General features: G+C 49.3%; 1 protein-coding gene across 7 annotated transcripts in view; it reads left to right on the forward strand.

The window, feature by feature from the left end:
* The window catches only part of FLVCR2 (FLVCR choline and putative heme transporter 2), a 51,509-nt gene that overhangs the window by 31,171 nt on the left and 5,640 nt on the right, over positions 1-14,698 (forward strand). For 2 of the 7 annotated variants that reach the window (XM_042858541.2, XM_024102319.2), the window contains 7 exons: positions 411-514; positions 5,809-5,919; positions 6,745-6,850; positions 7,473-7,584; positions 8,013-8,068; positions 9,873-10,042; positions 10,668-10,764. In XM_042858541.2, the coding sequence (XP_042714475.2) occupies positions 411-514; positions 5,809-5,919; positions 6,745-6,850; positions 7,473-7,584; positions 8,013-8,068; positions 9,873-10,042; positions 10,668-10,716 (708 nt within the window). In that variant the 3' untranslated portion in view covers positions 10,717-10,764. Of the gene's footprint in view, positions 1-410; positions 515-5,808; positions 5,920-6,744; positions 6,851-7,472; positions 7,585-8,012; positions 8,069-8,874; positions 9,088-9,872; positions 10,043-10,667; positions 10,765-14,698 lie in introns of those variants that run through there. The other 5 variants (XR_010601112.1, XR_010601113.1, XR_006176468.2 and 2 more) reach the window with 5 other exon arrangements.

Below are 14,698 nucleotides of genomic sequence, written 5' to 3' on the forward strand. Positions count from 1 at the left end.
CAGACCCCCCGAAATTGGCTCATGGACCCCCAGAAGGCCATGGACCACCGATTGAGAACCACTGCCCTACAGCACTACCAGCTGGGAGCCTCCTGACAGTCATTGCTCCTGCACCTTTCACTATATTGCCTTCCCATGGAGGAGAGGGGAGTGCTCCATAGCTAAGGCTTCTGTAACATTCCCTAAAGCATCTCCTGTGGGGAAAGGCCAGGACTGGGATACCTAGGAGCATCTTTTCCCTGGGGTTACCCTACATTCCTAGTAAATCCTGAACAAGCTGACCCAAAGACCAGTACTGGACAGCAAGCTTTGAAAGCCCTTTAGTATCTCCTCCTCTGAGGCCCTTTTAGCCATCCCCACTTGCTTTTGGCCACTAACTAGTTCCTGTGTTGATGTGTGTCTTCCCATAGGGGGAGGAGGTGAATGCTGGAAGAATTGGACTCACCATTGTAGTGTCTGGCATGGCTGGAGCTCTACTCTCTGGCATCTGGTTGGATAAAACCAAAACCTACAAGTAAGTCTCTTGCACTCGTTTCTCCACAACTCCATCCTACTCTCTGCCACATGGAAGACAAACCCCAGGGGAGGCAGCTCTGCCTTCCAATGGCTTGACAAGGTGGGTGAAGTAATATCTTTTATTGGGCCGACTTCTGTAAGCGAGACAAGCTTTCAAGCTTGTTACAGAGCTCTTCCTCAGGTCTGGGGCAGCGGGGTCGGGGAGAACAACTGTGTTCCCACAAATCCAATCACCCTCCAGTAAAAGCATGAATTTGGAGCAGTATATTAGCTCATTTGGGAGTTTCCTGAGCCCAGGAGATACCAGACACACTTTTTGGTTCTGGAGCTACTCATTCCTTCTTTGATGCACAAGAACTGGTACTGGAGCTACTTCTCCAGGATTCCTGTGTGCCTCTGGTTTATTTCTGGTGTTTGTGTTTAGGGATTAATGGGTTTGGGTCTGGCCTATCATGAGGGTAGAGATTATTTGTGTGTGGAGAGATAAACACCCGCTTCCACCAGATAAGAACTTACCACAGAGCTGTCTTGTCAAGGGCTGTACAGAAGGAGCTGAAAGGAGGTGAGCTGCTTTTTGAGAGCTGGAGCAGGGCCAGAGCAACCTGCATAGGCAGGGAAGGCTAGGTTTAGGGTATGAATTGTGGGTGTGTGGGGGATTTCTTTGGGGAAGGGTAGGTGGGAGAGCAGGGGTCTGGAGCCCCTCCTCTTTGGGAGGAAGGGGGTGAGTTGAGGGTGCATTTCTCTTAGGGAAACAGAGTGAGGCAGACTTCCATGTCTGACTTCTTTCTTGCTGTCTTGTCTTGTGTCCGGAAGCTGAAAGATAGCAGTGTGGTGTTCAGCCCCTTCATGGCTCTGGCAGGTTCCCAGCAACCTGGGAAGGAAGGAGCAGAAATGACCCAGGGCTACTTTGTCAAGGCTGAGATAGTTCCCAGTGTTGGAGGAATCCTACAGTACCAGACCTTTTCTCTGCCTCACAAACCAGCATCTGAGAGGCTCTGTTCTACTTAGTAAAAGGTCCATTGAGTCCTGTGCCCAGAGGCACTTTGTGTGCACGTGTGTGTGTATGTGACACTTTATTGAAGGCAGAGGCAGATGGAGTGATGTGTGTGGGGGTAGGAGCTGGGGTCAGATTAGGGTTTGGTACTTATGGGGACACTTGGCAGCACATGCTGCCATCTGTGAATGTGCAGCTAAAGGCCCCTGTATTGCCTGCGGCTTTAGACTGGGAGCTTTCCCAGGGGCCAGATCTTTCTTGGTGGGAGTCTCTGCTGCCCTAGTTCACTCAATCTTTATGCAATGAGCCTTAACTGGCCTGGTTACAGTGAGCCCCTGTATGCCAGCCAGGGATCTGGGTGATCAACTTCCCCGCACCAGCTGACTTTGGTAAGGTGGTGCTAACCTGCTTTCCTTGCATGCCAGAGTAGACAGGGCTTTATTCTAGGAGTAGGAGATGGGAAGAAGGCTGCTTCCATGACCTTTCCCTTCCAGGACCCACCACAGCATTTATTCTGGCTTTGGTAGCATGGGCTATCCACAGCAAGGAAAAGCTTCCCAGGACCAGCTACCCCTAGGTGGGTATGTTTAGGGCCCACAACTTGTTTGGGTATCCCCAGCTGTAGCTCCAGCCATTGGTACTGGCAGGTCCAGGGACCAAGTCTAGAGAAGAAACTGACCTTTTGGGCCAACCCTGAGATGGCAGATGAATTGAGGACTCATGGGGGAATTGGGGAGCAGGGAGAAAAGCAGGAGCAAATGATCACTAGACATGCCGGCCAGTCACTTCCTGCTGTTTCTGGTGGCTGTGTGCAGCTGGGCTGGGTTAATGTGCATTTCTTTTGGCAGCTGTGGCTACTGTAGCCCTAGGAGGTGGGAACACACGCTGTCACTAACTGCATTTTTGCTGCTCTGTAATTTGCAGCCCCTAACAACTCTGTCATGCTGGCAACATGGCCCAGACTGGCACAGCTATGGCATGTGACATTCCCGACTCTCCCAAATGGAGCTATATTGCTGCACAGAGATCACAGTGTAAGGGATTTGTGGTTGCACAGTAGGAGCTGGGAGTCCGCTCTCAGCAGTGTGAAAACAATCCCCCGTTTGTTCGGAGGGCTGTGGTCGCATGGAAGGGGCAGAATGAGCGTGTTTTGGCAGTGCTGGGATTGGCAGCATGTGTGCACTGAATGGGCTAAATTAATCTCCGGTGCAACCCTGCTGACTAACTTTAGGGAGATGGTAGGATAAACATAGCCTAGTATGAGGAGGGCACTGCCAGGAAATTGGGCTGGTTCAGGCTGTTCTTAGGGGTTTCTGTAAAACAGCAAATATTAACAGAACCTTTCCACTGAGAATACATTTAAAATTCTGAAAAAGCCTGTTGTTTTTTAAATTACCAGTCCCAAGAGGTCAAATGCTACGGTGATGGGGAGTTTGGGGGTCATACAGTGTCACGGACCCAAAGGCTGGGCCATGAGAATCGGGTAACAAAACTACCAAATCCTGTTACTTGCCAAGCTGAGTGAAAAGAGTGAACCTCTCCCTCCTCTTATCAACGTAGGGAAGGGCAGCACTCAAAGTGTGTTATTTACCTTTGAATTTGCATGAAAGACTAATGCCACTAGGTCCACTTCCCTGTCTCCCTTAGCTAGGAATGGAATGGCCACGTATTCTCTCCTCCTGTCTGTCAGGGGGGTCTGTGAGTTAGCCACAGGGTTGTGCTCTCATTGAATGTGGTCTGTCAGCAATGAAAAGCGAGTGCAGAGAGAGCATGCCAGCTCTCAAAATAACACGTTTTGGCCTCTAGCTTGGTTCCAAAGGTGGGTCAGTGGGGTATGTGTTCACTGTGTTGTGTGTAATTTCATCTGTAGTCAGATACAGTCTGTGGTGGAAACCAGAAAACTCCCTGCACCCTCAAGTTTCTGGTTGGGGGGACTTAGATAGTGGGAGGCCAGTGGCTTACTCCTGGGGGAATTCTGCCCCACTGTGCGTGTGCAGAATTCACAGATTTCTTTGCTACCCTGCAGAAAAATGACTTTCTAACAGGGAAGCAAAGGGAAGCTGCAAGAGTGGTCATGTGCCCCTCCCCAACAGCAGGGTCCTGTGTTTCAGGTGCCTGGAGCAGCAGGGGAAGAGGTAGATCACTGCGAGGGTTGGGGGTGTGGAAATGCCCTGCGCCAGTGCTGGGTCAGACCCCCCATGCCCAGCCAGAATCCCACACCCGACACCCCACCCTGCTGAGCCTTACCCCCTGCACCAGCCCTCTCCAGCCCCACCTGGTGGTTCCTACCCTGCAGCGGGCTCAGCTGCTAGTTCCAGCTGGGCTGGGGGTGGAGAAGAGTGCACTTCCCCTGCACAGATTGGCAAGGGCAGGGTAAGACCCACCCCCAGAAATCTTCCCTGGCTCTGCACCCTCCCCCCTTCCCGCCCCCACGGCTCTTCAGCCGCGGGGGGGAGGGGTCACTATATGGGAAGCTGCTTCCCTGGCTATCCAACCCCCATGCATCCAGACGCCCCCATACACAGACACCGCCCCCGCACCCAGCCCTCCCTGCTGAGCCCCATCCCCCCTGCATCCAGACCCCGTCAAGCCCTCCCCCCGCCCGCACCCTCATCCCAGCACCCAGACTCCCCCCGCTAAGCCCCCTGCACTCAAACCCCCACCCTGATGAGCCCCACCCCCATGCACCTGCACCACCCTGATGAGGCCCCTGCACCTGGGCCCCCACCCCACTGAGCCCCAACCAGCTGCACCCAGACTCCCATCCCACCAAGCTCCACTCTCCCTGCACCCAGACCCCCCCCGCTAATCCCCCCACACTCAGACTCCACCTGCTGAGCCCCATTTCCCCCCACTTTTAATTTTTAATCTAAAGTTAGGATTAACTGAATTATAAATGCTGTTTTGTTTTTAAATGCCTCTACTGGCAGGGGTCTTACTTAAATTTTACAAAACCAATATATGCAAAACCCCAAATACTGAAAATGAAGGCCCTGATCCTGCAGATACTTAAGCAGGTGCGTAACTTGACTCACGTGAACAGTCCCATTGACTTTAATAATGGTTAGTGCTTACAGTTAAACATGCACATAAGTGTTTGGAGCATCAGGAGCTAAAATTGTAATTTTAATAAAAAAAAATCTCTTTGAGACATAAAATCTTTGTCACTTCAAAACAAAATTGCTTCAGTGTTAGACTAAATAACTTTTCATTGTTTTCTGCACATTAAACAAAGATATTGTGAACTTTTTTATACATACCAGCCAAAACTTTCAAAACTAGGAGCCTAAAGTTCCATAGCCTGTATTTAGGCACTTAAGTGAGGTCGGAGCATAAGTCCCACTGACTTCAAAGTGTTCAAACCCCAATGGAGTATAGCCTAGTCAAAGCATTTCACCTTTCTTGACTTGTGGCAGTTCAGTATATCAGAATGTGGGTGTTGGTTGCAAATATAGTAAAGGCGATTTGCTTATCAGTTTTGTGTTTGAGCATGAGGTGTTCTTACAGTAAGGGTTTTGATGAGGCCCTGGGCTTGGTTTTTCAGCAAAGATTAGCATTTTAAACATGAAGCTTTTTATTAGAAAAAAATCTCTATGCAAAATGAGAACTAACAATGAGGATACTATAGAAGCAAGTACAGAGCATCTACTGTAGCAATTTTAAGCTATAAAATGGGAAGAAGGTAAAGAACTAGCAACATGTGAATAAAAAATCTGATTTAAAATAAAAATAGAGTTTTTTGAATGTTTGTTTTGTAAATCCAAGGGTTTTTTTTTAATTAACCCTGATAATTGTTTTACTTCCATCAGTTTCAGTTGGATACAGAATTCACCTTCGCTCCCTATCCTCACGATTGTGCTGTGCTGCTAAGCAGCTGCTAGGTGGGGGAAGTGATCTCTGTGTATAGGCTGGTAGAACCTAGGCTTATCCCTCGTCTTCCAGGTTGCCTCAATTTCCTTCGCTACAGAAGAGATGTTCTTCCCAAACAAGGGAATCCTCCATTTGGTCTTGCACCATTGGGATACAGGGGAGTCAGGACTCCTGGGTTCCATTCTTGGTTCTGCCACTGACCTACTGAGTGACCGTGGGCGGAATCCCTTTCCGCTCAGTTGGCTCAGTTTTCCCTGTTGATGCGACAGGGATGCTGTTGTTCCTCTTCCTCCCAGAGAGATGGAGGGTTTTGAAGCTTCCCTTGCTAGCATGTGTAAAGTGCATTGAGATCCTTGGATGGGAAGGGCTAGAGAAGAGTGTTGAATGAAAGCTAAAAGGCCTGTTCCTGACTGTGCCTTGTCTTGCAGGAAGACAACGCTGGTGGTTTACATCATGTCTCTGGGGGGCTTGGTAGCCTATACCTTCACCCTGAGCCTAGGCCACCTCTGGGTGGTCTTTGTGACCGCAGGCGTGCTGGGGTAAGTTCACATGCAGTCTGCTTTCCTCAGGATTTATTCTCCCTCCTGAGTGGGAGCCAACCCTAGGAAGGCATAGAGACTGCCCAATTTAGCCCAGGCTTTCTGCTGCCTCCCTCATTAATCTGGAAACACTCCTTCCCTCTGGCCCCTGCAGTGGCATAGAAGGGAAGGCAGAGGTGTCACAGCCCAGAAGCAGCAGGGGCCAGGGTGGGGCAGGCTCTATATAGCTCTTTCCTGGGAGGAGGAGAAGGTGTTGTATTCTCCCCAACTCTCTCCTGGATCCTCTGATTGGGAGAGCTGAGGGACGGGACGGGTGTAGCAGCCCCTACTACTCCTCCCTGTCCCAGCTGGCTCTGAACACTCTGCCAGGCTCCTTCCAGACATTGGAGAGAAGGATTGAGAACCATGGTGACAGCTGGGTTTCTAAAATAACCCTCGGCCGGGCAGCATCCCATCTAAATCACTTCCAGGCTTTTACTTTCCAAACTAGCATTAACATTCTGACTCCGATGCCACTGGCTGACCCCGCTTCCTGGCAGCAATAGGTGGCTCCCTCCCCCCCATGCCTCTCTTCTCCCTGCCCCTGCAGGCCTGGCCCTCTGCACTACGGCTGCAGGCACAAACATTTGTGGGTTGGGACTAGAGTCCCGACCATGGCTGTGTGGTCAGTGAGTCAGGTGGCTGGAGGGACGGGATGTTGTTGGGGGACCAGTCTTGTGCAGTCACTGAGTTAGGAGGAAACAGGGATCAGAGCCACATAGTCCTTTCCCCACTTCTCCCTCCACCAGCTGCTGACTTTTTCCTTTTCTGTGTACTGCTGTGCAGATTCTTCATGACCGGGTACCTACCGCTGGGTTTTGAGTTTGCGGCAGAGTTAACCTACCCAGAGTCAGAAGGAACATCTTCAGGCCTCCTTAATGTATCGGCACAGGTATGTTCTCCCCCCACCTCGCCCAGCACTGCTAGAATGCCCTGCTAGGCCCAGGAGGATTCCTGTTCCACAGGGATACAGTTCATACCATTGGTCAATCCAGTGCAGTATCCTGCTCTGTCACAGAGAGAGTCTGATGCTCCAGAGAGAGGCCATGCTTCAGCCCCAGGCCTTTGCTTTCTTGTTTTATTGCTGTCAAAACTGGAATTTAATCTTCAACTTCAGTGGCCTCCACCCCCTCCCTTGCCCCAGAAAGTCCTTCAGGATGCTGGAGCTCCTTGCCCCTCTGCACTGTCACTCCCAGCAATCTAGGATCCCCCTCTCCTTGGGTGACCGGGGATTCCAGCCAGCAGGCTCTATTGTCCTCCCCCTAGCCAGAAAGCAGCACATCATCCAAATTCAGCCCTTGTTTCTAACCCAGCTTCAGCTGAATGGACGAACGGCTGCAAGTCTGCGGGGGTTCTAAGTCCTTATTAGACCTGGCAAGCTGTTTAGTAAGCTGCCTTTCCCTGGTGAATCAGGGGCAAAGGGTGGGGGGAGAGGGGGGAGGAGAGGCTGAGGGATGGTGGCAGGGCAAGGACAGTACAGTAGCTCCATTCCATTCCTTACTTTTGTGTTAAAGGTTTTCGGGATCATTTTCACCATTGCCCAAGGGAAGATCATCGATCGCTTTGGGACGCAGGCGGGAAACCTCTTTCTTTGCTCCTTCCTACTCCTGGGGACTTTCATAACTGGTAAACCAGCTCCCCCAGAGATTCCCCACCTGACTGTGACCCATGGGACTCGGCATGTGGAGTGAAGGCAGCTCCCCCACTGCAGCGCCTGCAGGGCTGTGCTGCTGATGCTTCCTTGTTGTGGCAGCTGGTCTGCGTCACTGGCTGAAGGTTCCAGTGGTGTGAGCTTTCCCAATGCTGTCCCCTATCCATGCTCCTGGCTGGGGACTCAGCCAGATGAGGCCACCACATGGCTGGGCCAGGATCTCCCTCTGCTGCCTGACTGCTATAAAAGTCCTATCTTCCTCATTCAGAACGGTGGATCCCCTGCTGGCCCCCCAGTGTCTCCTTGAACCCTTTGCTGCCCCTGTGTAACCCCTGAGTTCTGTGAGACTTGCTTGTGTCCTCTGTTGTGTCCTTATGGCTCTCCTCTTCCCTCTACCTCTCAGTGTTCATTAAGGCCGATCTCCGGAGACAGCGGGCCAATATGGACGGTGAACAGACAGTGAGTAAATCCCCTTTGACCTCTGGCTTTGTCCCTACTATTAGCTTAGGGTGACCCCTGCTCTGTCCTCTCCCCATCTGTTGGAATCTCCATCTCTGGGTCATTACCAAAACAATCATGACTCTCTTCTGTTGTCCCCATGATTGGTTGTCGACCTGGCCAGGGGATGTTCCTTGCTGGAATTTGCAGCCCCGTGGCTGTGATCTCAGCCCTGCCAGGTATGGGGGTTTGTGGATACTCTGAGCTGCTCTCATTGGGTGTCACTGAACATTGGCCCCCAGGGAGCCTGCAGAGGTAGGCACGTGTCCTGTTTTTTACATTAATGGCTAGGGATAAATGGGGGAGGTGGGAGAAGAGAGATGCACAACCCCCGCTGCTTCTGCTGAGAGGGAGTTAAAACTTAGCATTGCCTTAGATAGGTCCATGTTTAGAGCATTGTGCAAACATCCTCACAGCCCCCTGAAAAGGTGAGTAATTGCTTGTAGCCCCATTTTGCTGTTGAGGAAAGTGAGTCACAGAAAGATGGTGTCTTATCCCAGGCTGCAGCAGGGATCAGTGGCATAGCTAGAATCAAACTCTGGTCATCCTGGCTCCCAGCCCTTTGCTCGGCCCACTAGATGCGGCTGCAAAGCTCCTGTCTATGCTCCTAAATGCTGTGCACAGTGCTCCCATGCTCTGTGCAGTTAATGCAGCTCCATGTGTAAGAGAAGAGGCCTTTGGTGAATTAACCACTGTTGGATAATCTCAATGTTTCCCCCTTAGAGGGGTTGGTTGTTGTCCTTACTGGCTCTGGGCTCCTCTTCCAGGACGTAAGCAGAGACGTCCACCCAGCGCTCCTGAAGCAGTCAGTGTCCAAGGCTGGCAAAATGCATAAGATAAACTCCCTGCTGTATCGAATTTTACCTTTTTGGAAGACAGTGCCGCCTTCCACCAGTTAATCTCTAACAGCGCCAATCTGGAGAGACCAGCGGCTCCAAGAGACCTCGTGGCCACCCTGCTCCAATCGTCAGCCCAGGAAGGTGTATTTTAAATAAAATATCTTTTATAGAAATAGCTTGGCACAAGCATAAAACATACTGGACAAAATATGCAAGGAGAGTTGACCCCCATGCAGCCCTCCAAATGTAATCCCGGAGCAGGGGTAAAAAACGGCCACCAAATCCATCCCATGTGGGGCCCTCCAGTGTATTCACCTAGGGGCCCCTTGTTTAACCTGTACTATAGCAGGTAACCTCCCCCGTTTGTTGAATCCAATAAGCGTCCTGGGGAGATGAGCCCCAATGTGGCAAACCGCATGGATTAAGGGACTGTGAAGCATTGAGCTCCCCAGCATAGTAATGCACACAGGAAAGCCTGGAAAATCACTAGCACTGTTTAGCTTGGTTGTAGAATACAGCTGGTCGCTACAGATACAAAATTGTCTGAATTGCTCCTGCCCCATGGCTTTCTAAACCTCCCTTGGTCACTGAGGAGGGAATGCTGGATTAGCAGAGACCAGGTCTCCGAGGAAATGGATCTTCCAGCTCTAGTGCCAAAGATGTATTAATCTTGTGCCAAATTTCATCTGTAAGTCCATAATGCAACTGGGCTGCAGTGAAAGGTGCTAGTGCTGCTGCCTCTTGCTCAAAAAGAAGCTGTGGCAAGAGCCTGAAATATCCAATCTTTTAGGCAGCAGATGTAAAGACTACTGATAAGGCCCCTTTCTTTTATTAGCCACAAGGTCTCTTTCCAAATGAATTGCGGGCCTGTGCTCAGGTCAGATAAACTAATGGAACATTTTGTGAAAACCACAATTTTATTTTAGAGCCCTCATTTGGGAGGTGTTAAAACAAAGAGAAGGAGGCATAGCTGCTGTTTCAATAGGACTCATCCTCCCCTCCTGTGGAACTGTCAGGCAGATCCAGGAACTAAACCCATTAAGAACTGGAGGGATATGCTGGTGGTGAAGGGTCTTCAAACATGGAATAATTCAGGGTAAATATCAAAACCGTCCAGGAGCTGCTCTCATTGGAGGCCTCCAAGAGACTCTCCTACAGCTCTGACCTCTGTCTGGCTTCTTTGCATGAAATTTATGACCCAGGTATTTCCCAAGCAAGCAAGTGGAGCAGGGCAGGACTAAGAGGCTGGGTCTATAACATACAGTGTCATAACGAAGAGAAGTTTTATGCACAGATTTAATAACTCCCAGTCCATAAACTTCCTCCTGTTGGTTGTATAGCCTGGGCTAGCTGGTCTCACAGTAAAATAAATGGACTAAATGGGAGTCTGGTCAAATATGCAAATACTTTAAGTCCCCACTTGAGCAGATTTTGATCTGTCTAACTTACACTTGATGGGTTAAAATGGACGCATCCATCAGAAGAGGAGAGGCTGAAATGTTGCTCACATTTATTGCCTCCTGGGGAGCTTTGAGCTAAAGATTTTCCAACAGAAGATTCTGTAGTATTTTCAGGAGGTTTGCCAAGTACCCCACTTGCTCTCCAGGCAACTGGGTGTTTCATTGGTTTCCTCCTTCTCCAGGAATGGATGACTTTTCTGTCTCTCTCTCTCTTGCTCTTGTCCCCTTTTCTGGGATCATGACCTGTGGCTGTTGTTACAGAGACTCCAGGACAGCAGTCACATCACGGATTATGGAATGTAGCTTGTAGCCTTAACCCCATCACTTCCCATCCCCGCTCAGTAGCTCTCATACAAAGGTAGGAGAATCACACTAATCTGGTTATCTAATTGCTCACAGGAATGGCACTGGCACCAAACCAATGGCACTAGCTGATGCTGCTCCCGAAGGCAGTGCAACAGCTGGAGTGATTGGGGTACAGAGACAGGGTGGGGAGGAGGAGAGAAGAGATGGGGCTTGAGCTTGTGGGGTCCTGAGAAGAATGAAGACTGAAGCTGAGGCTGCTTGGGTAACTGGAGCTTAGGGACTGGTGGGGCGGGTGTTCCAAGGCAAAACTCTAATCTTGTCAGAGCAAATAGCAAATTCTACTGTGAGTAAATGTGCTGGGGAGAGGAATATTGTACAGCCTCTTGGCAAAGTAGTTATTTAAAGTCACTGTCCAGCTTTCCCAACAGGAGGTGCTGTCTGGGATTGGGTCGGAGAGCTGGTCCTGACAATGTAGCGAAATGATGCCAATCAAATGAAGTATTAAAGAGTTTGGCAATAATGGAGCCATTGGGTTGGTGCCTTTTGTTAGAAGAGTAACTGTAAATCATAAAGCTCTCTGCTTTTTTCTCTGTAATTCCAGCCCTTTGCTAGAAGTGGCTTCTCAGCTGCTGCTTAGGAATGTTTAATGCTTTGCTGCTCTCATGCTGTTTGAACCCTCTGCTGTGCCTGGCTGCCCTCCCCAAAACATTATCTGTCCTGCTCATGATGTCTGAAGGTGTTTTGTGCATGTATTTGCTCAGTGGTGTGCAGCAAACAAACCGAGCTGGCAAGGACCATTGTTCAGGCCTGAGATAGTATATTGGCAACATTGAGCTGTTGCATGGTGTGCAGCAGGGAGCATCAGGTGGTTGTGCTCCAGAGCAAGTGTAGGCAGAGACCATAGGTGGGTGCAGGTGAGGGTAAGCCGTCAGCCCAGGGTGACCAGATGTCCCAATTTTATAGGGACAGTCCCAATATTTGGGGCTTTGTCTTATATAGGTGCCTATTACCCTCACCCTTTGTCCTGATTTTTCACCCTTGCTATCTGGTCACCCTATTTCAGCCTGAGTGCTTGTGAGACTCAAGTCCCCTGCATGCCTGGTCCCTTCCCTGCAAGAGCACAGGATAGAAAAGGGGTGGGGTAAAACACTGGTGAGTCTAAGGAGATGTGGGTTAAGTACGTCCTCTTCATGCTAATGGAGTGCTGAGCTGCACACTCCCATCATAGGCCTCATTCCTGACACTAGGTACCAGTAACCTTGCAGCTGTGCAGCAGTATCTCATCAATGCAGGATAGGGGTTCCCCACATATGCCCTGTCCTATGCAGCACTGGGCACTCTGCACCTCAGCTGCACAGGGCCAAGTCCAAGAAAATCCTGTTGCAAGGTTGGAAGCGCCAATGTTCCTAAAGCTCTGATGCCCAGAGCAGTACAAAGCCTGGTTCTCCTGCCTGGTGGTGGGGTCTGTCTTCTGGGACAGTTCCAAAAAAGAGGCTGGAGGTGGGTGTACAAACCCCTCATGGGACTATTTTCAGTCGAAGCCTTGATCTCATGTATTTGGGAAGTTTGCAGTAAGGTCTGTGGCTGGGATTTTAAATTGAATTTGGGCATAGAGGGCTTGCAGCCTTGTATCTGCAGCTTGGCAGCCTAGAATAGAAGAGGGTGAATGAATGGCATGGGGGAGGGAGGTTGGGGGAATGATGCTTAAGAACCTGGTTACTTCAGATGGGCTACAGAATTGGAGCAAGCAACAATTATTCAATGGTTAAATAAAGTGTGAGCTGCTGTATTGGCCCCACATTACAGTCACACTTATGAATGTGCATGTCAGGAAATGCATAAGTTAAACTGTGGCTCCACTCTGCCAGGTCGCCTGGTGGAGGGTTCATGGTTGTCATGTCTTTGTGAGGCCTGTACCAAACGGGCTCACTTTGCAACTAAAATGTTTTTTTTCTAACTGCCAGTTCAGCAAACTGCATTTGGGCTCTTTCTTTTTCACATGGCATCACTAAAGAAAGGTGCTGCAGGCCCAATGCTGCCCTCCCTGATCCCTGTGTAACCCCATTGTGACCTACAGGTTTGCACAGGTTAACAGATTGGCCTCCTCTGTGAGAGAGTGGGAAGCTGGCAGAGTGTTTTTGGTGAGGTTTGCTCACCTTTGGGGCTCACTCCCCCACATCTGGGATAGACCTCATGTATTGACCCAGCAGAGCTCCATTTGTTTTTTTTTTTTGTCTGGGCGGCGCTGGGCATGGGTGTACTCCGGTGGGAAATGGAAAGATGTTGTCTATTTCCAGCTGGTGGGTGACTGCATGTTAATTGTGGGGCAAAGAGGGGTTGCTGGAGTGGTCTATTTTTAAAATGTGCCCGTGAGTATCTAGAGCAAAGACCAGACGGCTCCTTTTCATGGAAGGAGGAGATCGATTAATTTCAATGGAGTAAAGGATTCTATTGAAGAAAGAGGACTAGAAGCCAGATCCTCTGCGATAGCTCTCTTGGCTCCGCGGTGGTCATAGGAACATAAAGTGTGGGTGGGTGGGCTTATTCCTCCACCCTCTCACTTCTCTGGTCCTTCTCACATGAACAAAGAGCAACAATACCCAAAGTACGAAGGTGCAAACAATTCAATGTTTATTGGGGTGAACTTCCAGCAAGCATGATTCCAGTTTCCCTCCTCAGTGTCCCCCTTCCCAGAGTCTTGCCTGTTCCCATTTCCCCCCCCCCCCCTTAGCAAAACATGATTCCAATTCCCTGTTCCCATTCCCCCCCTTACTTCCTGATTGACTGCTGACTATATGGTAAAACTTGAGTTCTGATTAGCTATACCTTAATCAATGATTTTACTGAAATTTACCTAACCAATCCTAACATATTGTAACATGATTAGCTAACCAATTATATCCTACCACCTTAATTAGTTTACACCCAGCAAAATTAATTATACAGCAGACAGAAACAATCACAGAACCAGACAGAGACCATGCAAATAAACATACAAAACAATACAGAAGTGAGGATTTCACAACTACGTCTATAAAGACATAAGGGTTTCCCAGCTGTGTCTATTGATAAGTGAGTTCTTACCAGACAGAAAACTATCAAACTAAATTTTCTTTTACATCTTTTAGGCTTTTCCCTGTCTCTGGAGGTGATAGATCGGATCACCTTCCTAACAGCCCCAGTTTGCCTTATTTCAGTATGACTAAACAGAGCCTCAGACTGTCACAGTAAGAGAAGGCCCTTACACAGACACAGTGATTTTGATTCTTTCTTTTATACCCCTATAACTAGGTAAGTGATAAGAATACACCTAAATTCTTAAAGTATAGGCTTTGCAGACAGGCCTGAAAGTGTGTGTGTGTGTGTGTGTGTTTTGAAATAATCATCTCTGACTCTGCTACCCACAGAGGAGGGGCTCTGTGGAGTGAGAAGGGGCCATCTGTACATAGTTGCTTTTCAGAGCCGAACCACACTCCTAGCAGTGGTCTATCCAAGAGCTGTACAGTGTGTCTTTGCTTATTCCAGCAAGAACTGCCTTGTGGCCACACACAAATCATCTTCTATCAATGCACCTCGCCACTTACATGGAATGGCTTTGCAACTGGAAGCTCTTTTTCAGTGGGAGTTAAATTGATGGGCAGTGTGAATGCTTCACCCTCCAGAATAACTATGCCATACTGTTAGTCCTTTCACTGCTTTCCCATCCAGCATCCATTCACATCTGAAGTTAGCTGTTTGTTTAGCTTTCTGTATTCCACTGCTCTTGAGACATTTGGACCAAATATCCCCTTCTCTTTAAATGCTATGTGCAGATGTCCAGATCTCTATTTGTGACTTGCTTTCATTACAAGCACATCACAATCATCTTGCGTTAGGGTCCCATAGCAGTGTCAACTAGCTAATATTACCCAGGCCATATTATAGTGGGTGCAGGTAACACTCCAGTGTATAGCTGAGGCTGGCTTCCAGCATCCATTCTAACCCTT

Source organism: Chrysemys picta, chromosome 4 (genome assembly GCF_011386835.1).
Source record: "Chrysemys picta bellii isolate R12L10 chromosome 4, ASM1138683v2, whole genome shotgun sequence".
Classification (NCBI taxonomy): domain Eukaryota; kingdom Metazoa; phylum Chordata; order Testudines; family Emydidae; genus Chrysemys; species Chrysemys picta.